The following is a 24,293-nucleotide window of genomic DNA, read 5'->3' as shown; positions in this document are numbered from 1 at the left end:
GGCGCTTTCCTAGAACAAATCGCCATGTTCCACATGTTCCACATAACACCGGTCTTGAAAGACCTACATTGGCTCCCAGTACGTTTCCGAGCACAATTCAAAGTGTTGGTGTTGACCTTTAAAGCCCTAAACGGCCTCGGCCCAGTATACCTGAAGGAGCGTCTCCACCCCCATTGTTCTGCCCGGACACTGAGGTCCAGCGCTGAGGGCCTTCTGGCGGTTCCCTCATTGCAAGAAGCAAAGCTACAGGGAACCAGGCAGAGGGCCTTCTCGGTAGTGGCGCCCACCCCGTGGAACGCCCTCCCATCAGATGTCAATGAGATAAACAACTACCTGACATTCAGAAGACATCTTAAGGCAGCCCTGTTCAGGGAAGTTTTTAATGTGTGACATCTTAGTGTATTTTTGGTCTTTGTGGAAGCCGCCCAGAGTGGCTGGGGAAACCCAGCCAGATGGGCGGGGTACAAATAATAAATTATTATTATTATTATTATTATTATTATTATTATTATTGTTGTTGTTGTTGTTGTCAGCATGCAACCCCAGAGTCGTCTGCGACTGGACCTAACAGTAAGGGGTACCTTTACCTGCATATGAAGTGTTTTGCAGTTCTTACCTCATTGCGTTACCTTACCTTATTGTGGAAGCACTTTTCTATCTCGAATCTGGCAGTATCAGCAACCACCTCCCTCTCAGGATGTAGAGTATATACCAGCAGCGTGGCAACGGGAGCCATGTTTGCATCGACAGAAAGTGAGATGTAAAAGTGGCCTTTGGAAGCTGCCAAATCATCTGCATGGAGAACAATAAGAGACAAGCTGGAATCATCAGCCTGAAACACAAGGCTCCTGGCAGAGGGCTTTGAGAGAAGACGATAAAGAGGCTTGCACACTTACAAAATTTACACTGGCTCAACAGACTCAATCACCGTTCAGGATCATGGTATACAAATATAATAAATAACCATTGGGGCTTTTAAAAAAAGAATGTATGGGGTGGGGCAAGAATTTGACACATGAGCACATTTTGCAAGCAAAATCAAGGCAGACATTTCACCTACATTCTTCCTATACCCAGAGCTACGGTGGCTCATCCAGTTTTTCCGCCTGAGGCAAAATGGGAACGTGCTGTCCTTGCTGTCTCCCCCCTGTCACCCTCTACCAAAGCCTCACTTACCAGGGTCACGTGGCGGTGGATTCTAGTGAGGTCTCATGAGATCTTGCTAGAAGCCACTGCCATTTCCGTTGGGCACCAGTGGGTGCGGTGCCCTGCGGGACTCCACCACCTGAGGCAGTTATCTGTCCACCCTATGGACGGGCTGGCCCTGACCCAGAGCCTCTAAAATATGGTACCTCGCTCCAAGAAAACAAATCACCTTGGGGAAGAGAGATGGAGTAGCAACCAGATGAGGTTTCAAAGGCTGGAGGGTCCCAGATTATTCCCAAGCAGGGGAAAACAAACAAACTGCTGTTGTGGGGGCAATATGGTACCCCACAGAGGGTACCCCACTAAAGGTTTACTGTGGAACGAGGCAGCGAGTTTGCACTCCAGTTTTTCCAAGATCAGCCCTATAGTGTAGTCCAATTTGGAAACCAATGAAGAAAAGCTCTCAACGTTTTGGGCATATTGGAACTGAATTCTTGCCAACAACAGCTAAGAGCAGAATGAGGGGCAACAATAGCTGTGAACAGGTTTAAGAAAACACACCCAACAGTAGGAGGGGGTTTACAGACCCTTTCATACCCTTCAAAATGGCCGTTTTCATGAGGAAAACCAATCAGCACTACATTTCGGCACAGCACTACTTACCACGACTGAGGGTGACAACTTTTCTGCCTGAGTTTATAATTTTGTTCTTCACCAGTACCTGTGCACACCAAGAGGGAAATAAGCAATAGGCAGTGTAACTCAAGGGCGTGGGAGAAGTATGGTTCAAAAAAATCGCCTCACAGCAGAATCTCAAATTATGAATACAAGTTTGGAAGCCCTTTGATATTTTGAAATGTATCAAAACTAATTTTTCTCTCTTCTGTTCAGTGAATCCTTATTCACCTTGTACAAAAGATATTAATGATCATGCGCATACAAAATCCTGCAATGTTTACCATGCAAAAGTTGCCATGTGTCCTCATGTCACTCAGTAACTATGGCCCATAGTGGCACTGGTTCTTATCCTTTTGAGCAAGGGAATCAATTGTTTTGAGCTCAGCACACTCAGTGTTTTATCAGTGCATATCTGTAACCTGGCTGGGGGGTAAGGTAAAGGTAAAGGTACCCCTGCCCGTGCGGGCCAGTCTTGACAGACTCTAGGGTTGTGCGCTCATCTCACTCTATAGGCCGGGAGCCAGCGCTGTCCGCAGACACTTCCGGAACGCCGTTTAACTTCCCGCTGGTAAGCGGTCCCTATTTATCTACTTGCACCCGGGGGTGCTTTCGAACTGCTAGGTTGGCAGGCGCTGGGACTGAACGACGGGAGCGCACCCTGCCGCGGGGATTCGAACTGCCGACCATGCGATCGGCAAGTCCTAGGCGCTGAGGCTTTTACTCACAGTGCCACCCGCGTCCCTGGCTGGGGGGTGGGGGATATATAAACTGATTTATATTAAGAGATATGAGAAAAATTAGGAAAACTTCAAATTCATTCGAGCTTTGGAGCATGTAGCATTAAACTTGCATTCCGAACGAATTTCACCATTTTCCTAGTTTTTTAAATGTCTTTTTATATAAAAAAGGAAATGTTAACCATGCATGATCATCTCCTAGTTAAATCAGAATTCAGGGAGAGTGCAGAGAAAAGCCAATGATACAGAATGGGAGAAATCTACTCATCTGGCTTTGCCACAGCTGAACCCAGCTGGGAGTGACGTGGTGGCTTGGGTGCCTGCAGGCTCTACGCTGCCCCAAAAGGTCCGCCCACCGCCTCCCCCTCAGCTGTAGGGCGGCTGAGTGGGAGGAGGCAGGCAGATTCCTCAGAGGCCCAGCGGAGCATCCTGCCCTGGCTCGCCCCGCCCCCTGGGCGCCTGGCCCCGCCCCTGGGCACAGGGCATGCACGCTGCCCCAGGTGCCCGATCGGCTTGCTCTGCCGCTGGCTCTGCATTGGCTCAAATGCTTTGGGAACACATTTTTGCCACAGAACAGTTTACAATAATCATTCCTGAAAAAGATTTCATTGAAACAAGTCGGGTAGCTTAATAAAAATTCCTTCTCGAAATCTGTTTGAGGGTCAAATGCCTCCTTTTGCATTTTGGTGGGGCCTTCTGTTTGTTTGATCTTCTTTCTTTTTTTGCAGGCATATGACCTCCCACACCCAATAAATACTTCCATGTCAGATAAAGAAAACCGAGCAGCTCTTTGATACTTACAAAGAAATAGAAGGTTGCAGTGTTCTGTCCTTTTATAGTCAGGCTGTAGGAGATTTTGATTCTGCTGACCTGGTCGCACGGCAACTCTCCTGGCACTTGGTGTATCTTCACAAAACTATCTGTTCTGGAGTAGAAGCGCTGGACGGAATGATAGGCCTCTGGATAGTAGGGTAATAACCAGCCATCACTGTTGCAATTTTCATTGGGTTTATATATTAGCTGTAGGCAACGGGGAAGGGAGGGCAGAGAGGAGGAAGATGTAGAAATCAGCTCGTCACATTATTTCTCTATGGGAAATTGGACAAGTCAGGGTCATTGGAAGCCTTCAGATTACAAGCTGCAAATAGGGACACACAGCTTTAGTGACTGATTTGTCCCAGGGCGGTTCACAGAATAAAATCAAGATATAAACCCACAAAAACAACAACCCAGTAGGCTCCCCACCCAAAAAACCCCCACATTTTAAAAGGGCATGGGATGTAAATCAGATCAATCAAAGGCCTGGTTAAAAAGGAATGTTTTTGCCTGGCGCCTAAAGGTGTATAATGAAAGCGCCAGGCAAACTTCCCTGGGGAGAGCATTCCATAGGTGGGGAGCCACTGCAGAGAAGGCCCCGTTCTTGCATTGCCACCCCCCGGACCTCTCAAGGAGAGGGAACCCGAAGGAGGGCCTCAGAAGATGATCTCAGGGTCCAGGTAGGTTCATATGGAAAGAGGTGGTCCTTGGGGTATTGCAGTCCTGAGCCATTTAAAGCTTTATAGGTCAAAAACCAGCACTTGGAATTGGACCTGGAAACTAATTGGTAGCCAGTGCAGTTGGACCAGGATCGGTGTAATATGCTCAAACCGTCTTGCTCCGGTGAGCAATCTGGCTGCTGAATTGTGCACTAGCTGAAGTTTCCAAATCATCTTCAGAGGCAGCCCTACATATAACGCATTGCAGTTATCTAACCTAGCGGTTGCCAGAGCATAGACAACAGTAGTTAGGCTATCCCTGTCCAGATAGGGGTGTAGCTGGGCCACCAGCCAAAGCTGATGGAAGGCACTTGGAGGCTACTGAGGCCATCTGAGCCTCAAGCGACAGCAAAGAATCCAGGAGTACCCCCAACTGTTATTGGAGATACCGTGTTTTTCTGTGTAAAAAAAATTAGGCAAAAATTGGGTGTCGTCTTATACACAGATAGTGAATGCAGAGGGGGGACGTGAGATTAATGGCAGCAGCAAGCAGGAGATTGGCAGCGGTGATTGGGCGGGTGATTGGGGGCTGCAGCAAGGCCTGCTGGCGATTGGCTGTGGCTGCGGCAAGTGGGCGGGTGGGCTGTTGGTGGCAGCTAGCGGGCAGACAATTGGTGGTTGCGGCGAGGTGTGCGATCGGCAGTGGCTGTGGCAAACGATCGGCAGTGGTGGGCAGGCAGGTAAGCGATTGGTGGAAGTGACCTCCCCCACCCTCCGAAAAAACTACACAACTTGATTTCTTAATTTTGGGTTAAAAAAAAATAGGGGGCGTCTTATACATGGGGGTGTCTTATACACGGAAAAATACGGTAGTTACTTAAAGGGGACAGTTCCCTAGTCCTGGACTTGGGTACTAGCTACCTATTACATGTAAAGGTAAAGGGACCCCTGACCATTAGGTCCAGTCGTGACCGACTCTGAGGTTGCGGCGCTCATCTCACTTTATTGGCCAAGGGAGCCAGCGTACAGCTTCCGGGTCATGTGGCCAGCATGACTAAGCCGCTTCTGGCGAACCAGAGCAGCGCACGGAAACGCCCTTTACCTTCCCGCCGGAGCGGTACCTACTTATCTACTTGCACTTTGACGTGCTTTTGAACTGCTAGGTTGGCAGGAGCAGGGACCGAGCAACGGGAGCTCACCCTGTCTCAGGGATTTGAACTGCCGACCTTCTGATCGGCAAGCCCTAGGCTCTCTGGTTTAACCCACAGAACCACCCACATCCACCTATTACATGTAAACATGTGCAATACAGCACTGGCACCTTTAAGAAAAGAGAAAGGGGAAGAGGTGTTTGGAGAAGTGTGCAATAGCTCTGGCTTCTGTCGGTCACTTACTCTGAGAGAGATATCTGAGCTAAAGAACGTTGAGGTATCAATACAAAACTCAGCGGTGCCGTTTCCATCGGTGCTGTAGTTGCCCACATTTTTGTTGTTGACATGTAGTTGGACAATCTCATTTCCAAGGGGAGAGTCATCAACATCAACCAGTTTTATCTGAAGGAGAAGGAAAACCCCCAGAGGCATCAGTGGCTCATCTCTGACTCAGCAATGCTCTCCAAACCCAAGGCTTTATCTTGCAGAGCGATCCTGAACCCTAGCTAAGGAGCAGCGGTGCGAAGCGACCACCACATCTGAAGGCCTGTCACCTTGCAGAAGTCGGGGGGCATTTAAAATTGGACCCCTTGAGAAATCATAGGGACTTTGGATCCAGTGGATCCAAAGCCAATGGCAGCCTGCCTCCAAACACAATATTTTGGAAGGAGCAGCAGGGGTCTCTATAGAAGCGGACATTTCACTGCCTACCCACCCACCCATCAAGCAGCAAAGATCAGGGAATTAGGACTGCACTGTTTATTTTGGTTCCCCCAACATTTCTCATGGGTTTCACGCGAGGAAGAACCTTCAGGTTAATGTTGATAATTACAGAGTAAATTTCAAGTTTTCAGAGTGCTCCACATACTGAACTGGAGATTTTCCAGCTTGCTGCTCATACTCCTAGTATTCTACAAGAGCTCTCAGTTTCACTTAGGAAAAAACAATAAATCCGTATTCCCTCTCTGTTGAAGGGGATGTGGGAATCTCGAATCTTATTTCCATGCTTGGTGGGAATGTACAACTCGTTCATACGTTCTGGACCAGGGTCTTTGATATTATTTTTATAATCATTAAATAACCTCTCTCGCCAAATCCAGATTTAGCCCTGCTTTCGTTAAACATAGATTCTAGCTTCACTATTTGACATAAAGATTTGTGGGGTTTTTTCCTATTGGTGGCCACACATTTGGTGATAGCATATTTTTTGGAAATCTCAGGCTGAGTTACCCCTTGAGGTTCAACAACATTCGGGATGTGGCTATCACAGAGTGACTAGCAAGGCTTAGAAGGGTAGTAAAACTACCTCAGTTGAATTCTGGTCTCCAATTTAATTTTTCTGTAGATATTGTATTGCATAACTAGACTTGTACCCAGATGTTGTTTTCAACAGTTTTATTATTTTGGAAAACAAAAAATTCATAGTAAAAAGAAGCTCTCAGATTCACTTCAGATTTCATGAAATCTAGGGACAACCTGGGGATCTGTAGGACAGTCGTAATGTTTGTTACTAGTACAACTGGCTTTCCTCAGACTTTATTAGATATTTCGCCTGTGCAGATCTTTTTATGTCCCACCCTGCGTTTACTTAAAACTTCCCTTCAGCTGAAATTTCAGTGACAAATGTGGTTTTGTTTCTCAGTTAGAAAGGCCTTCCTTCAGTTTCGCTGTTTCACTCCTAAAGGAGATTAAATTTAGTCACTCATCTCTAGATATAGGCATTTAGGCTGGGTCATACGCAGCTTCTCATTTTACCTGCCCACAATAGGGGATCCCCCTTTTATAGTCCCGGTCCATATTCTGAAATGTCACAGTCCCCAGTATCCGAGAAACTGAAATGTAGGCTGAACGTTCACTCTGTATCCCTGTGCAAGAGTCCAAGAACAAACAAAATTAGCTTAACAATATGAAATAAACTATCCTAAATAGTTTCATGCCTGCTGTTTATTTATCTTCCCAGCAGTCTCTTTTTGATTAAGTGGAAGGGGTTACCTGTTCCTTTCTCAGTGACGATGGCTTTCACATCTAGATTCATCCAGTACCCTGAACGATTAAGCTCAAAAGTCTTGGAACTGAAGACATGGGCAAGGCAGCCATCTTTGCCCAGCTGAAAAAGAGGAGGGGTAAGGAATCCAACACGAGAAGGAAAATTAATTGGTGTTGCTTAAATCTGGCCCAGTGCCATTGATTATAATAGAAACAGCTTCCAAGAAGCCACAGTGTTTTAATGCATGCCAGATGTCTGAATATGATTCAGGGTGCTCACCTACTTAGGATGATATTCGCTATTGATCTCATGGAGCCATGCCCAGTCCTTGCAGCATCCCTAAGAGAGCTGAGTTTGAAGGCAACATGTTGCCCCTCCATTTCCCGTGGACCAGCTCCAAATATTGTTTCCCATTGCTTAAATTATCCAATATCCATTTGGAAGATTTTGGCGGGGGTGGCTATAGCCCTGTTCACACAGCTATAGCCCTGCTAGAACTGCTTCCACAACTTCAATGGAAGATCTGAAAGGTGCCCATGGACAGCTTCAAAGGCCCTGCAGACATGATTCAATTCCCTTGCCCATGTTCAGTTGGCTCATTGAGAAAATCTGAATGCATGCCCTATCCTTTGCTCCTAAGTTCCTCAAGCCAAGGCAGCCCTTAAAAAAGCAACATCTTCCTCTTCATGCAGTATCCAATGTATGCTGGAAATTGCTTCTGGAAGCCCACCATTAATAAATTAGAGAAGTTTCAGAGGTCTTTAAATCAATACAAGCCAACTTTCCTTATCTTTGCAGCTTTCTCTCCCAGATTTCTTTCCCTTCTGAGATTCCCACAACCCTCATGTCCATGTCTGGCCCTTTGGCCTCCTGCCATCTCAGACCTGTATTCTCATAGCTTCCTACTTCTTCTGTCACAGCATCTCTTGATCCTACTGTCTGCCCTTATCTCCACTCCGGGATTCCGGGGAAGCTCAGCCAATAACAGCTTTCAGGCCATTAGAGTGCTTTAACCAATTACTGCCACCGCCACATGAATAAGAAGCCTGTACCCAATAAGCTTCAGACTGAACTTGGTGACTTATGACACCATTACTCCACAAGGAAGAATACAGTAGGAAAATGATCCCACTCCACAAATCCCCAATCTACTGGTTTCCATGGCCCTGGCTTTGTGCTGTGACCCAGATACTTATTCAGACACTATTCAGTTTTGAATTCCTGGGGCTCTGTAGTCCAATGAGGTGAGCTGTACTCAATTCTAGGACGCAGCAATAAATGAAAAGTAAAATGAGCACCAAGCAATGGCTCCTTATTCTTATGTTCCCGCATGCCCCCAGTTTTATGAACCATTTCTGTTTTGTTCAGATTTGAGGAGGCAATGTTAGAGCTCACATCCAACAGACTGGAAAAGGGGGGAGGCTAGCTCAGTTGATTAATGTGGTGCAGGGGCGTATGAAGTGGGGGGCAGAGGGGGCGGTCCGACCCAGATGCCACTCTGGGTGTGTGTGACAAGATGGCCCCTGCCTCCCCCCAGCTGTAGAGCGGCCAAGGGCACGCACAGTCAGTATGGATGCCACACGTGCACACTCCATACAGGATGCCGCACATGTGCAGTCCGTACAGGATGCTGCTCGCATGGCAGCTCATTAGGATGCTCATATGGAAGGCGTGCGCACGGCAGCCCATATAGAGTGCGCATGTGCGGCAGCTCGTACGGACGCCACGTAAGTGGTGCTCATATTGACTGAGCGCGCCCTCGACCGCTCTACAGCTGGGGGAAGGCAGGACCCATCTTGTCACCCCATAGCTGTCAACCGTCCCTTATTTGGCAGGAAAGTCCCTTATCCCAGCGTCATGTCCCACTGCTGTCCCTTATTGATGATGTCCCTTAAATTTCCCGGGTTTCAAAGGAAGCAGCTCCTCTCCCTCCCTCCCTGCCGGCCAGGGAGGAGGGAGGCTCCAACTGTGTTGCTTGGCTGCGTTGCTCACCCAGTAAGGAGTCTAAGAACGACTGGGGGGGTGGAGCTTGCATGCTTTGTGCCGATCAAATTGGCTGCCTTGCCTGGGGACTCGCCTTTGCTCAGTGCTTCCCAGCAGAGAGGTGACGGTGGTTTTCCTTGCTGCATCCCCTTTGCCGGGTTGCCGCGCTGTGGGAACCACTGCTTGAGGCTTCGTTTGGCTGCTGGTTGACTAAAATCCCTTATTTTGGCTGCTGATCCCTTATTTTTGAGGCTGCTGGTCCCTTATTTTCAAATCTGTAAGTTGACAGCTATGTGTCACCCCCCCAAGTGGCACTCCATACGGGATGCCGCACATGCACACTCCATATGGACATTGTGCCTGCGCCACCGAGCAGTTCACCCTGCCCCTTGGCATCCCACCCTGGGTGCCGGAGAGGGTTCCTCCGCCGCTGGTGTGGTGCTGATAATGCCAAGATTGCGGGCTTGAATTCTGCATGGGACAGATGCATATTCCTGCACTGCAGGTGGTTGGACTAGATGACCCTTGTGGTCCCTTTCCAACTCTACAATTCTATGATCTGTCTCCTGGCAGCAAGTCTGTACACAGCTCCATCCCTATCCGTTACATGAGGACAGGATAAGTATTGTGGATATTACACTGGGCTGAGGTCTGCAGAGTATAATTCAAAGGATTGGATGATGCAGCACTTTTTACTTCATTGCAAACTGGGCTGCATCATTATTTGTGGAATAAATTTTTCTGACTGTGCAAAAAGGCCTAATGGGAAAGGAAAACAGGAGAAGACAATGAAGGGAGGAGAAGGACAGAAAATGATAAGGAACTATGTATCTTACTTCTTTATTAACAGATTCACAGACAGGGTCCCTCTTGCAGGTTCCATAAAAATTGAGATTTCTGCACACACTGAGCTGAGCTTTCCCCTCAACTGGCTGCCCATACGTATACCTAGAAGGGAAAGGAGCATACAGTATTTGAGAATAGATGGCCTAGACGTAAGAGCTAGAAATACAGAAAGGACTACAGATTCACAGATGCATTGGAAATGTGTTTCCTCTGATAAATGCACCTGGTGAGTTTTGCATTCAGCCTCAGCAAATGTCAGCTGCCTTTGCATGCTGACATAAATTTTGTAGGTATCAGTTGATTCCTTACATAACCTTCCTTAAAGTGGTGGCTGGTAACATTTTGACTTGGTGGGGCTGCAATTTGTAACCTTGCCGTTTCCATCGCAATATGACCTGTGCATCATTTATTTATGAAAGGGTGCCATTACTCATGTGCAGAGTACCATTGTCTCCTCCTCGCTGAAAAAACATCAATTATTCTCTGCACATCTATGGACACAGGAAGACTTTTCACGCAAGGAGGGGGGGGCAAGTATGATTTTCAGACAAGATTGACTCCAAACTGCATATTTAGAACTTAAGCCATACCACGACATAAGTTTTTGAATTCACGCACTGTTTATACCTACACATCAATCACTAAAAAATTAATGCAAATACTTTTAGAATGCGAAGGAGAAGGGCTTCCTGTTGCACGTGTTTTCTCTCCACCACAAAATTTATCTAACTATTCAATTAACCCAAAACATCTTTTTCTCTAAATGGAGAAAACAATGGAAGCAGAAGGTGGGATACTGAGTTTGCACATACCCCTTCAATATATATATAAAATATTATTTATATGCTGCCCACTCTGGGCGGCTTCCAACAGAATATTAAAAACACGATAAAACATCAAACATTAAAAACTTTTCTAAACAAAGCATTCCACCAACAGGCAAATAAATAAATGTTTCATTTGAGTACATCAGAGCATAGCAGAACATATTTTCCATGCATATCTCAGTCTTAAAAATGTGAACAATCATTATCAGCTGCTGCTATGTCTGAGCTTTGGGAGAAGATCTCCCAGGTTTGGAGAAGGATGTGGAGTCATATCCAGATAAGTACACAGACCAAGCTTTTCGTTTTCAAAACTCACAAAAAAGCAAGCTATAAATAATACTAACAGCATTTTCTTTCACCCCTCTCCATTCAAGTTATTCTGAACTCAAGCTAGGGAAGGGGTCTGTTGGAAGCAGAGCCATTGATACCTTCTGAAAAAATGCTCTGGATTTGCATGTGGCTCAGACTTAGTTTACTTACCTGACTCCACCCCACAGTTGCTGCAGCTTTTAATGACTGAATGGAAGGAACTACGTGTGGGACAGGAAAGAGCACATGGCTTTGAGACTGTAAGTAGGGATTTTTTAATAATTGCCTGGCATTTTCAAAGGTAGTGTTGTGCCTTAGCCCCAGTAGATCAGCCTCCACCACTGAAAACGTCTACTTCAGCCATTGGGTCCAATACTTACAAGCCGCACACCTTCACAACGAAATCTGGATTCTGCACAGAGACTGTTTTCGGTGCACTGATAGTGATGTCAAACAGTGGTAATACTGAAGAGTGAAAAAGACACAGTCAAACATATATTCCAGAGAAACAGTTTGCGATTTTGAACACTTTGGCACATTGGTGTAGTATCGGGGGGGCGTGAGGGGGGCATGGCCCTGGGCACATTTTTTTGAGGGGGCACGACTAGGTGACCCCATGACAGGCTCTTTAATTGGAGCTTTGCTCCGGCACGTAATAGAGCTGCAGAGACAATTTCTTCTCACGGTGGCCCAACGCTGCAGCTCCACTTCTGGGTCAGGTCAGACCTGGGGGCAGAGAGGAGGAGAGTCGATGGCTGCTTTCCTGCCTCCCTCTTCGGCTCCACTGTGGCTCATGAATGTGCCCCCCCTTGCAAGGTGAGCTGCGGCAGGCTCCCTCCATGTGCTGCTCCTCACCCACACACACACCCCGGGGCACTGTTCATGTATGCTCCACCAGTGATTTGGCATGTGTATGAGGCAAAGTTTGAGGCTTGTCTGGTCAGCCTTTTCCTCAACTGACCCACCTTCTGAGACAGACCATCCTCACACTTCCCAGATGATTATCAGCACTGAGAATTATTATTATTCTCATTTGCACTGAGAATCGTCTAAGAGAATGGTGATATTATTATAAGGAAACGGCATTGTAAACAAACGGTTGACTCTCACAGAACGATTTGTTTTACCATTGCATTTTAGGTGGTTTACAAAAATGTCAGGTTTATTTAATAGGTTTGTTTACCAGCAAATACATACAACTCCAGCTTTGATAAGTATGTGTTTGCCTTTGAACATTTTGTGTGTTGTATGTGACTTTTCTGAAAATCCAAGTTGCTACATTTTTATACCAGGCCAGAAAATTAAAGACTTTCATCTTCCAGCAAGTCCTAATTGTTTTCTGAACCCTAGAAAATAACAGGTACATATGTTTACCATATTCCTTGACAGAGAATATATGGGAGTTCTTAGCTCCCGATTGACTCTGCACGATGATTTCATAGTCTCCCAGTATTGGCTCCGAAATTATTGAGAATGAGAGCTGAACAATAGAGATCTCAGACGTTACGTTTCTCCACTGGAATATCTGGTTCCTCTGGGGATCCTAGAAGCGCAGAATAAAGGCACATTAAGGCGAGAAGCCAAAGATTCAACTCAGGTTGCTTAGTTTCAGGAGGAACTAGATTAGCAGTCAGCAGGTAGCAGTCAAACCAGCCCAAATCTGAAGGCCACTTATCAACATAGAGCCAAAAAAATGCTTTTGAGGAAGCCAACAGTTGACAGGACTGACTGTCCCTGCCCTCTACTTCCTTGAGGTCAGGGGTCAGCAAACTTTTTCAGCAGGGGGCTGGTCCACTGTCCTTCAGGCCTTGTGGGGGGCTGGACTATATTTTGGGGGGGGAAATAATGAACGAATTCCTATGCCCCACAAATAACCCAGAGATGCATTTTAAATAAAAGCACACATTCTACTCATGTAAAAATACGCTGATTCCCAGACCATCCGCAGGCCAGATTTAGAAGGCAATTGGGCCAGATCCTCCAGGCCTTAATTTGCCTACCTATGCTCCAGGTCTTCTTCTCTGCCGGATGTTTCCCAAGCAGCCTCAAATTACATCGGGGCACCTGTAATCTCTGTTCCGCCCTACGCATTGCCATGCGTGTCCTTGGAGCTGCTCTCTGTCACAGGCTCTCCTTGCTCACTAAAGCATGTTTCTTCTTCAGCATTCAACCATTCCTCCCTCCATTCTTCCTCTGACCCACCTCAGCGCCCCACCACCAATCCTAGGGCTCTGAGTGTTCCTCCTCTGCAGCTTCCCTTGGGGGTTCCCCAGCTGGTACCCCCACCACTCCTCATCATCTAGCCAGTCCCTGACAGGGGATGCTAGCCCGGGGCATTGCACAGGAGCCAGCCCTGCACAGGAGCCAGACAGTACAGGAGCCAGCACAGGAGCCAGCCAGTACCTTCTCTTCTTCCCCTCCTAAACCCTCATCCTAGTCCTTTGCCTCTCACACAAAGATAGATGTGGATTGTGCCTTAAGCCCAGCCAAACTGCACTTTTCCTTTTCCTCACAGAAGTTGTTTGCCAATTGCTTTATTCCCTGGTGCAGCTGAATATTACAAATAATCACATAAACTTAATCAGTTTCAAGCACAATAGAGTTATGAGTCTGAGTAGTCTGCTTGAGACTCACCCATCTCCTGGATCCAGCAAGTGTTAAATATAAGCTACCCATCACCTGGGTGATGGGCCATTAAGAGAACAAAGAAAAGAAGGCTCTGTGCTAGACAACAAATGAGTGGCACCTTTCTCCACCTCTTAGATAGGAGAACAAAGCCTGAGTTTCTGAGCAGAGTTTGCTGTGATGATGCAAAGCAGTGAGCAGAGGTTCAGAGAGCAATGTCTGAGTTCTGTTTGAATCCAAGGCTGTGGCTAAGGGAGAAGCAAGACCCTTTGGGGGTGTTGAAGCTGTGAACCCCTTGTATACATGTGTAAATAAACCATCTATCATAAAGACACCACAATCTCTACTGTGCCTCATTTCCAAAAGGAAACATGAATCCTGGGTAAGCATGCCTGGAGCCCCTGGAATCTCACACTGCTCAGAGACTGGGGTGCAACAATACAATACAATACAATACAATACAATACAATACAATACAATACAATACAATAATACAATACAATACAATACAATACAATACAATACAATACAATACAGATAAGCATCTTTTAAAAACAAAGACTCTTACCTGAATGGTGACCAAAGGATACTGAAAGAGATGAATGTGAAGAGAATGTTAGTGTTTGAAAAATATTTTAAATGTCAACAGCTTTTCAGAGTTGAGCATCAAAACTCCCAATCAACAAGTGTTTAAAGGGATGATTTGAACCCTGAAAGAAAAATGGTTCAGTTTCGCTCTGTTAAATATATGAGGCAGCATAGCTTACATCTCAGTGATGGTGGAACAAAATAAGGGAATAGGTTTCAGGCAATGAGCAAGATTAGAAACAAGTCTTCTTTTAGTATTTGCAGCTAAAACGCTGCAATATTGTGCATTTTGTGCATAGGGATGAACAAAAATATATTGGGTGAATATGCTTGCTAGCAGACAGCCATAGACACTTCTCCTGTCCTTCAAGGCAGACTGCCTTTTCCCCAATAAATGGCCAAACCTGAGGACATCATTAATCAGAACAGAGGTAAAAGAAATTCTAGATTTTCACAAATTAGCCTGTCTGCATTGGTAACATGTACTAAACTATTGTTGTCTGCGTATGTTGTAGATTTGCTGCTTTGATAAATTTGCAAAGAATGCAGATAATTGCTGTTAAAACAACTGCTAAGGTTGCTATACGTTTTAAATGGATAACCAAAACGTCATCGTATCCCTTTGTTCCATGGCTAAACTTTCCATTCCATCTACCACAAGTTTAATTTATTTACTGACTTTCCAACAATGACCAGAGTTGCTTCATTTCCTAGAAAGAGTATTCAGAATCATTCACAGACACAATAGGTATGTTCAGTCCATTTGCAGGAACCTTGGTGGAGAACATTAGCTTTTAACTTCAAAGCAAAAATGCTGCGTGTGTGCTAAGCACTTATTAGTAGGCCAAATTGCATAGACAGCTTCTTTGAAACTGTTTACTTTGGTCTGATTCAAACTCATTTGGAGTTACGTGCATAGACTACTATTTAGGAGCAGACCAAGCAAACACCAAACCAAAAGGTTTTGCCTCAGACTCTGCATGCTTATTTGGGCGTTAAGCTATGGTTATGGATTGTGCATCTGCTTTTTTTAAAGCGGATGAGATGGTTCACAAAGACTTTAATATAAACCAGGAGCTTTTTGGAAATTCTTCCTCCTGACCATATACTTACAGTTTGAGGAGCAGGTTGAAAACGCGTATTTAGAGAAACAATTCGGAAGAGCACTGTGGAAGGGGAAAGGAAAAGACTGTGAGAGAAATTCACTTGCTTTCCCGCTAGCTAACAGCAAGTTTTTATCATTCTGGGAAACTGCAATCCAGGGAAAAAAAGAGATCAATTTGGACATGAAAAACCTGCATTCAAATTCCACCTCAGCCATACAGTAAAGGTTGACTCAGATTACCAGTTCTATTCACCATGGTTTGTGAAGTGGGTTGAGTTTGAAATCTGGGTTATTATACCTAATACCTAAGTAGTTTAGCCTTTCTAGGTTTCCTCCTTGCATTCCCAACCCAGTATACAGCCTGTACTAATCTGTTGCAGCAGTGGTGGACTTGGGGCTCTAAAATTTCCGCAGCACCCTGTATGATGCTAAAATTCAGTGCTCCTCCCTCTGCCTCTTGCCCTCCGTTCTATAGGATTGTGGTGGTGCTGAGTTGTGCCACATGGGTCACACTAACCTAACACTGCCTCTGGTAGCAGATTTATGGACATGTCAGCAGTCAGACCACATTTCAGTACATTTCCAAGCACAATTCAAAGTGTTGATGCTGACCTTGAAAGCCCTAAACGGCCTCGGTTCAGTATACCTGAAGGAGCATCTCCATCCCCGTCGTTCAGCCCATACACTGAGGTCCAGCTCTGAGGGCCTACTGACGATTCCCTCACTGCAAGAAGTGAGGTTACAGGGAACCAGGCAGAGGGCCTTCTTAGTAGTGGCACCCGCCCTGTGGAACGCCCTCCCGTCAGATGTCAAGGAAATAAACAACTACCTGACTTTTAGAAAACATCTGAAGGCAGCCCTGTTTAGGGAAGTTTTTAATGTTTGATGTTTTATCGTATTTTTAATATGTTGGGAGCCGCCCAGAGTGGCTAGGGAGGCCCAGCCAGATGGGCAAGGTATAAGTAAATTTGATGATGATGATGTGGTATCCATAATTCCCCCCCTCCATAAATTTGTCACAGAAAAAGTAGTGTCTTGGCTTTCCAGACCAGGGTCTGCTGCTGAACACGCAGCTCTTCCCACAATTCCCCATATTTACAGCATTTAGACTATTCATGATGAGTCTGGGAAGGGCCGCAAAACACTTTTTACACATTGCTGTGGAAGAGATAATGCCATGACCATCACTTACCTTCCTGTCCAGGTTTGTAGATGGGTTTGTCAGTCTGAACGAAAACAACGGTGCCTTTGTTTTGAATGGCCAAAACCCTCCTCTCTGTCACATTGACGGTGGCGCCTTTGAGAGAGATGGTGATGTAAGCCACAGGGTTGGAACTGGCCTCAGGGACCTGTGAGGGAAGAAACCAAGCGATACTACAATAGACCTGTAAATGTGTGGAGGTTTGCCACCATTTTCTCCAAAGGATTCCAGCACCTGTAGTTGCCTTCCCTGCATCTCACAGCTACGTGGCTTACCTGTCTGGTAATGTAGATCAGTACAGGAAGACCGACCTGGAACCATTTTGATTCCTAATCTGAGCAAATGTTTTCTCTGCAAGGTCAAAGTGGGAAACCTCCCCATTGTCTCTTTCCTCACAAATCCTGTCTTAAGGGCACATTTAAGATATGAATAGGGTGTGAGCCTGTGACCTGGCCCAGGAACTAAGTATTTATCATTACAAAAGACTGGCCAGGTTACCCAGGCAATCCAATCAAGTAACCTGCCAGACAGGAGATAAACAACAACAGGAGAAAAACAACATTCAAATTTCTGTTTTAAGACCGCCTTTTCTGTGATGTAGGTATGATGTATCTGGGGGGTGGTCTTAGGTTACACCCCTTCTGTGATGTATGTATGATGTTTCTGGGGGTGGTCTTGATCTACAGGGTGGCAATTTCAAAAGTCTTTATAAGGCCTTGCGAGCCATTTTTCTGGGTTCCTCCTCTCTCCTGCGTGTGAGGCGAGTACCCTGTGGGAACAGATCAATAAAGATCAGGCTTACTAGCTGCTTTGCTTCTCAATATTCTCTGGTTGGCCTCTGTTATTCTCTCCTACCAATAGGGAACCTATGTAAGGACTCTATATGGGCTCTTGGATACCCCATAAGGGAAAAGGGCAATTTTGGTTTACAACAGTAAACATATGTGATAGAACAGATAACACTGGGCAACAATTTTTTACTTTTTGAATGTTGTCTAGATTTCTACAACTGATTTAGGGTATTTTTGCACTGCTGAATCAGGAAATGGCATCCGTTTCTCTCCATCAGGTCAGGTTTTCTATAAACTGAATGGTGGGCATTGATAAAGGTAAGTACACGTAAATTGCATGTTGCTTCACCATTTTTCAAACTTCAGGGCTTGAACTTCTGTTTCTTGGAACTCCTGGAATGCTCAGCAGCATGGAGGTCTCTCTTCAGAGTCCAACAGTAGTCAGCCATCATGACTGCGTCCCAGCGACCCTGATACCTGGTCTCCATCTCTTTCATGTCCTGATGGAATCTCTCCCCCTGCTCATCACTCATTGAACCCAGGTTCTCAGGAAACCGGTCCATATGTGAAAATAGGTAGTACATCTTGACGCTCATGTTGCAGCCCAGGTTTCTGAAAGCAGTCACCATGTTGTTGACAAGTTCTGCGTAGTTTCTGGCCTTATTGTTGCCAATAAAGTTCTTCACTACCAGAACAAATGCCTTCCACGCTTCCAGTTCCACTTCGTTCATTGACTTTCCAAACTCTGGATCTCTGATGAGCTGACGGATCTGAGGACCGTCAAAGATGCCAGCTTTCAACTTCTCCATGGCCAATCCTGGAAAAGCCTGGCACAAGTAATGAAGCAGTCACCATCCTTGTCCAGAGCCTTGGTGAACTGCTTGATTAAGCCGAGCTTGATGTGCAGCGGTGGGAAGAGTATTCTGTCTCTGTCCACCAGAGGGTCGTTGATGACGTTCCTTTCTTTGCAAGGCACCAATTCTTCCCGCACAGGCCAGTCCTTCTTCGTGTAATGCTGAGCACGGTCCCTACTATCCCACATGCACAGAAAACATGGGTATTTGGTGAAGCCAGACTGTTGTCCCAACAAAAAGTTCACCATCTTCAGGTCAACACAAATAAACCACTTATGCTGATCATAACCAATTTTCTCCAGCACATACTTCACCGCTTCATAGTTCTCCTTCAGTGTACCCAAGTGAGCCAGGGGTATAGAGGCAAACTGGTTGCCGTTGTGTAACAGAACACATTTCAGTGATCGCTTGCTGCTGTCAATGAACAGTCTCCAATCTTTGGGTTCATACTGTGGCACTCCAAGCTTGAGCAGAAGCTGTGCAATATCTGCACAGTACACCAAGTGATTCTCTTCCGAGAAAAAATGGAGGTACTCTTGATGCCTGTTGCGCAAGAAGCTGATGCGAGCAAGAAGCTGATGCGAGGGGGTCTTGTTGTCTGGGCAGCCCAGGACCTCCATACACACTGCCCAGGCTGGTGCCCCAGAGAGATCACTTCAGAAGAAGAGTTTGGATTTGATATCCTGCTTTATCACTACCCTAAGGAGTCTCAAAGTGGCTAACATTCTCCTTTCCCTTCCTCCCCCACAACAAACACTCTGTGAGGTGAGTGGGGCTGAGAGACTTCAGAGAAGTGTGACTAGCCCAAGGTCACCCAGCAGCTGCATGTGGAGGAGCGGGGAATTGAACCCAGTTCACCAGATTACGAGTCCACCGCTCTTAACCACTACACCACACTAACGCAGCAAAAACAACACAGGAGGCAGCAATTGTTACAAGTTGCTGGTCTCTGCAACCACAGCAGGTGCTGTGATTCTCCAGCAGTTTGACTTCACCTCCAGAGACGCAGCCCATTGTCTCTCAAGTCAGACAAATGCCAACAAAGAACCTGAGTGTGAGCATGTAAACAAGGCAAATTGTTAGATTCTCTTTTCTCTGAACGCATGTTGAAAGCCTAATGAAAAATGTCTACAGGAATGCATGAGTTGTTCCAATTAAAAGCACAATTCTATTTGCGCCGTATTTTGAGCTACAAGATAGATAATGCTCTGAAAGAGGCAGACTGACCAACTTAACTGGCTGCCCTGTTTCTGATGGTGGGGTTATGCAGCACCATGGCGAAGTAACAGGTGGGAGTTGGGAAGTTCTCAGTTAAGCAGTCCCTGAAAGGGACCTTCATTTAGTAGTGTGAGGCCTCCCACCTCTGCACTGTGTCTGCCGTAGGAAGATAAGAATATTTTGAATAACGACCTATTCCAAAGGGTTATTGCAAAGACAACATTTAAAATGCTTCACATGTATTCTCAGCTAATAATTATTTTATTGTTTTAAGACTCCCCTTCTCATCCCAGAACCTCTCTTCTAATTCCTGTGTGCCAGATGCCAAACTTAGCAAAGTGCTTAAAATACAGGCCAAGCCATTCAGGAAATCTCCTAGAGAGATGGGCCATTAAAAGAGGGGGAAAAGAGGTGGTGGATCATTCACAGAATAAAAATAAGGCAAGAAGGTAAAGGATATGCCAGCCAGGACATGGGTGGAGCCCGGCTCCGGGCTCTGGATAGTTAGCAGAAGATAATGCCAGAGTTTTTAGGACAGAGCTTCAGAAGGGTAGTTTGCCCAATGTGAGTGGGAGGGGGGGAGGTGCCAGTGTCAAAACACTGCAAACTGAAGAGGGGGTGAGGATCAGAGCTAGCAACTTGACTCCAAAGTGGCTGGAATGGGAGAACCAGAATTTGCTTGAAAGTCATTGCTTGGAACCCCTCCATCATAAGCTGAGGTTGTATATATGTGTAAATAAACCATATAGCATAATGACACCACAGCTTCTGCTGTGCCTCATTTCCAAAAGGGAATGCGAACCATGAGTAAGCATCTAGAACACCTGGAATCTCACACCGCTTGGAGATTGGAGGGGGGGGGGCAGGTAACAATATTTTCTGCTCTTTCGCAAGCCTCCTATCCCTTCTTGCTCCTCTTCCCTATCCTATTTTGTAATTTCAACATCCTTACAGGGTTGGGCTAGATGTCCCTTGGTGTCCCTTCCACCTCTACAAGTCTATGAAGAAGAAGAAGAAGAAGAGTTTGGATTTGATATCCCGCCTTTCACTCCCTTTAAGGAGTCTCAAAGCGGCTAACATTCTCCTTTCCCTTCCTCCCCCACAACAAACACTCTGTGAGGTGAGTGGGGCTGAGAGACTGTGACTGGCCCAAGGTCACCCAGCAGCTGCATGTGGAGGAGCGGAGACGCGAACCCGGTTACCCTGATTACGTGACTACCGCTCTTAACCACTACACCACACTGGCTCTATGGTGGTCCCCTTTCCCTTTTTCCTCTCCGTTTATGTCTCTTTCTAATTGTCACGGAGGCAAGAAATACTTACCATAAAGTAGCTGCATTTGAAGAAGTTTTCCCTTCGCACAGCTTCTTGGAAAACAGTTACATTCCGCCTCTCATATTCCAGAAAGACATTCAGGCTTACAGTCTCATTGAGGTTGAGAAGTTGCACACAGGCTGTATTTGCAGAGCCACTCTGCAGTACTGAAGGCACTACTAGGACATACTGCCTGTGAAATCCCAAAAGAGCAGCTGTATTAGTTCGTACCAGCAAAAGCAACTCACAGCACATGAAAAGCTCATCCTTTAGCTATTTGGCAGAAAGCCTGCTTTCAGCTGCATGAGGAAAGTTGCTATGCCATTAGGCAATACTGGCCGAGAAGAACTATGCGTTAATTATAAAATTCAATACTTTATTATTCACAGACAATTAGGAACAAATGTAATCTGGTTCATTCAGGCTACTGCACCTGTAATACCTGCACAGGTAAGGGGATTTTGTCAAGTGAAACTTGTCAAGAAGGAGACATTCTGTACAACTGCTGGCCACTTGACACCAACAAAAGCTTGACAACACTTTGACATAAAATCCTGCTGTTCTTATTGCAATCATTGGTATGTTTTAAACAGATTTTATACATGTAAATCTATAATGTATATAGTTTTAGTTTTATCAGTGCTTCATGGTATTTTCCTACCTTCTTGTTTTTATCTGTAAGCCGTCTTTCCATTGGGGGAAAGGCAGGGCATAAGTCAATAATATATAAAAATCCCTACAGTTAGACTTTCACACCTTGCTCTTATTAACTTTGCCCTGTTAATAATAACTGGAGAAAAGTTACGACGACTCTCTATTCATCTTAGCTGGAAATGTCAGCCTGACCAAAGGCCTGGAAGTTCATAAACATCAGATAACAGCAGCATTGTGCTAAACAAAGAAGCCAATCACAGTCAACTAATAAATATTATAAGAAGATGCTGGTTATAACTTACAACGTTGCCTCCTGTGCAGCACCAAAATGGAATATGAGAATACCCAGAACAAACTGCAGCCCCAACATGGCCATGAATGATTTGAGAGCTGGAGCTCTGTTGAGGATGACCACAATGTTGCAACCTCCACAATGGAAAAGCGAGTTCTGCCTTTGTCTCCCTGGCTGCGTTTGGAGGCCAGAGCTTTATAAACCCAGCCAGGACATGTGAAAGAGCCACACGTCCACCCCCTGACACTCCTCAGAACCTATCAGAAAAAAGGTGAACTTTCTGCCACCCAGCTGTATCTGGTTGTGGCTATCTAAATATCTTCTGTGACCTAGTACAGGGAAATTGAGCCATCCTCCTTAATCTGATGCAAGAAAGTAAAAAAATAACAAAGCCAGAAAAAGCCTGTCGTGGTTACTTGAATTTGCATTGGCAATCCCTGGCCTCCAGTTCTGAAGGCATTTATGGAGTCTTAAAAGCTACTTGTCAGAGGTTGATCTGAAGAGTTTATCTCATTTGGTGTTCATTTTTCTTGTATTGGAAATCTTGGCACAGTGACATTACATAACAGGGCCATTTTGTGACATCCATGTGATGTGAACAGTGCCGGATTTATGTATAATCAAAACAAGCTACAGCTTAGGGCCCCACTCTCTTGGGGGCCCCAAAAAAATTTAAAGGAAAAAAAACTGGATACATTTCCAAATTATAAGATAAAAAGCAAATAAAACAAAACCTATATACAGCAACAGTGTTTTGTGTTGTGTGTAGGCTCCTATGATGTAAGTAATGGGCCCCGCCTGCTAGCCTGCTCCCTAAAATATCACTGGTTTGCTCATTTCTATATATAGGGTGCCTACATTCTGCATGGACTGGTTGCATGGCAACATGCGCAAATGGCTTTAGATATCTATTAGGTCCATAAATTACCATATAGCATATGTTCAACACAAAAAACAGTGACAATTTGTTGTTGACAAAGGACAGCTAGAGATATAAAGGGCCCCATTACCTTCAGTAGCTTAGGGCCTCATCAAACCTCAATCCAGCCCTGGGTATGAGGCAATGGAGAAAACTTGCTCCTCTCCCTTGATTCTGTGTTATGGGTTTTGTTATGTACTGAGTTGAATAGGATCCAAAATGCAGCAGTCTGATTGGTCCTAGAACAATAGGATTCAGAATGTAGCAGTCTGATTGGTCCTAGAACAATAGGATTCAGAATGCAGCAGTCTGATTGGTCCTAGAACAATGCAGCAGTATGATTGGCCTGCAGGAGCCACCCAATCCAGCTCCAGATAGAAGTGAATCCACAACCTGATTGGCCTACAGGAGAATTCTGGAATTAGCCAATCACGTGCAGCCCATTGTGTAAATAATGTCTATAAAGCAGATATTTTGGGGAAACTTCCATTCCTCCTCCCACTATGAGCTGAATAAAGAGCATGAAATCCATTCTCAACTCTGAGTATATTTCGGGTTTTGACTGGCCACTGGCTGGTGGGGTTGGGAAGGAATTGGCTCAACTGGGAAGCCTCAGCTGGCTTGAGGTGGCAAGCTTTTCACTTCCCCAAGGCTATGTGATGCTTGCATTGCTGTTCCAATTTGACACAACTGTGGGCAGGATCTATAGCTTGTGAGGTTTGCGGGTGGAGTTTTAAGGCCTCAGCCCTAATTCAGCGAGCAGAGGACAACTGCCACATGCTCAGGCTGCAGCAGCCTGCGCCATGTTGGGCCCAAGTTTGTGAAGACCTTCCTCCTGGTTGCCCGGCAGGTGGGCTGAGAGAGGTATTGCTCAGCAGGCGGACTTCCTGAATAGATGGACCCTTGTTTCACACCACACCAAACTCTGATAACTAAAATAAATTGTGGCCACGTTTCATCCCACAAGTTATCTCTTTGTAGTCATAGTACCTGAACGTCACACCTAGGTGCACGTGGGACACAAGCCATAGTTACATATTTCTGTGCTTTTCTTCTGTGGTTTTTGTTGATGACATCATGATACAAATATAGTAAATGATGATGATATGTTCGGTTTCCCCATCCTGGGATTAAATGGCAGTATGGGCAAAGGTAGCTGAGGAACATGATTTGTATCTTTTTGCGAAACATGTACCTTCACAAACAGACACAAGATACGTATATGTGTTATATGCAGTCAAATAATAAAGGTATCATAAGAACCATATTTCAGTGAAATACTGTGTGTATGATGTTGTCTCATTTGAATTTGAATTTTTCAGCACTCTTCAGTTCTTTGTAGATTGGTACAGAACTTCCGTGCTATGCAGCTCTGAAGTAGAACGGTGTATCTATGTTTTGCTCAGCGTAAACCCATTGAAATGAATGAACATGACTAACTTAGGTCCATTAATTTCAATGGGTCTACATGCTGCATACTCCTTCTTGTCCTGCTGGCGAAAACCGCTATTTAGTGCTCAATCAGAGCAAACAGCAATTTGAGTTTTCTGCAGATTGCCATTTGTTCCAAATTAGAGCTAAAAAGTGGGTTTC

The 24,293-nt window shown here is 45.4% G+C and overlaps 1 protein-coding gene across 1 annotated transcript in view; it reads right to left on the bottom strand.

The window, feature by feature from the left end:
- Window positions 1-22,026, bottom strand: part of LOC310667339 (ovostatin-like) — a 59,696-nt gene extending 37,670 nt beyond the window's left edge. Inside the window, exons 1-14 of the mRNA XM_083419435.1 lie at window positions 21,792-22,026; window positions 20,845-21,028; window positions 16,650-16,806; window positions 15,466-15,518; window positions 14,333-14,353; window positions 12,514-12,682; window positions 11,520-11,604; window positions 9,994-10,105; window positions 7,180-7,294; window positions 6,943-7,052; window positions 5,431-5,589; window positions 3,363-3,581; window positions 1,810-1,867; window positions 635-792 (exon numbers count right to left, since the gene is read on the bottom strand). Of these exons, the coding sequence (XP_083275561.1) occupies window positions 635-792; window positions 1,810-1,867; window positions 3,363-3,581; window positions 5,431-5,589; window positions 6,943-7,052; window positions 7,180-7,294; window positions 9,994-10,105; window positions 11,520-11,604; window positions 12,514-12,682; window positions 14,333-14,353; window positions 15,466-15,518; window positions 16,650-16,806; window positions 20,845-21,028; window positions 21,792-21,865 (1,674 nt within the window). The 5' untranslated portion in view covers window positions 21,866-22,026. The remainder of the gene's footprint in view (window positions 1-634; window positions 793-1,809; window positions 1,868-3,362; window positions 3,582-5,430; window positions 5,590-6,942; window positions 7,053-7,179; window positions 7,295-9,993; window positions 10,106-11,519; window positions 11,605-12,513; window positions 12,683-14,332; window positions 14,354-15,465; window positions 15,519-16,649; window positions 16,807-20,844; window positions 21,029-21,791) is intronic.
- Window positions 22,027-24,293: the final 2,267 nt, after the last annotated feature.

Source organism: Podarcis tiliguerta, assembly GCF_965153285.1.
Source record: "Podarcis tiliguerta genome assembly, chromosome: 17".
NCBI lineage: Eukaryota > Metazoa > Chordata > Lepidosauria > Squamata > Lacertidae > Podarcis > Podarcis tiliguerta.
The sequence above is the reverse complement of the archived record's forward strand: the minus strand, read 5'-3'. Positions and strand labels throughout refer to the sequence as shown.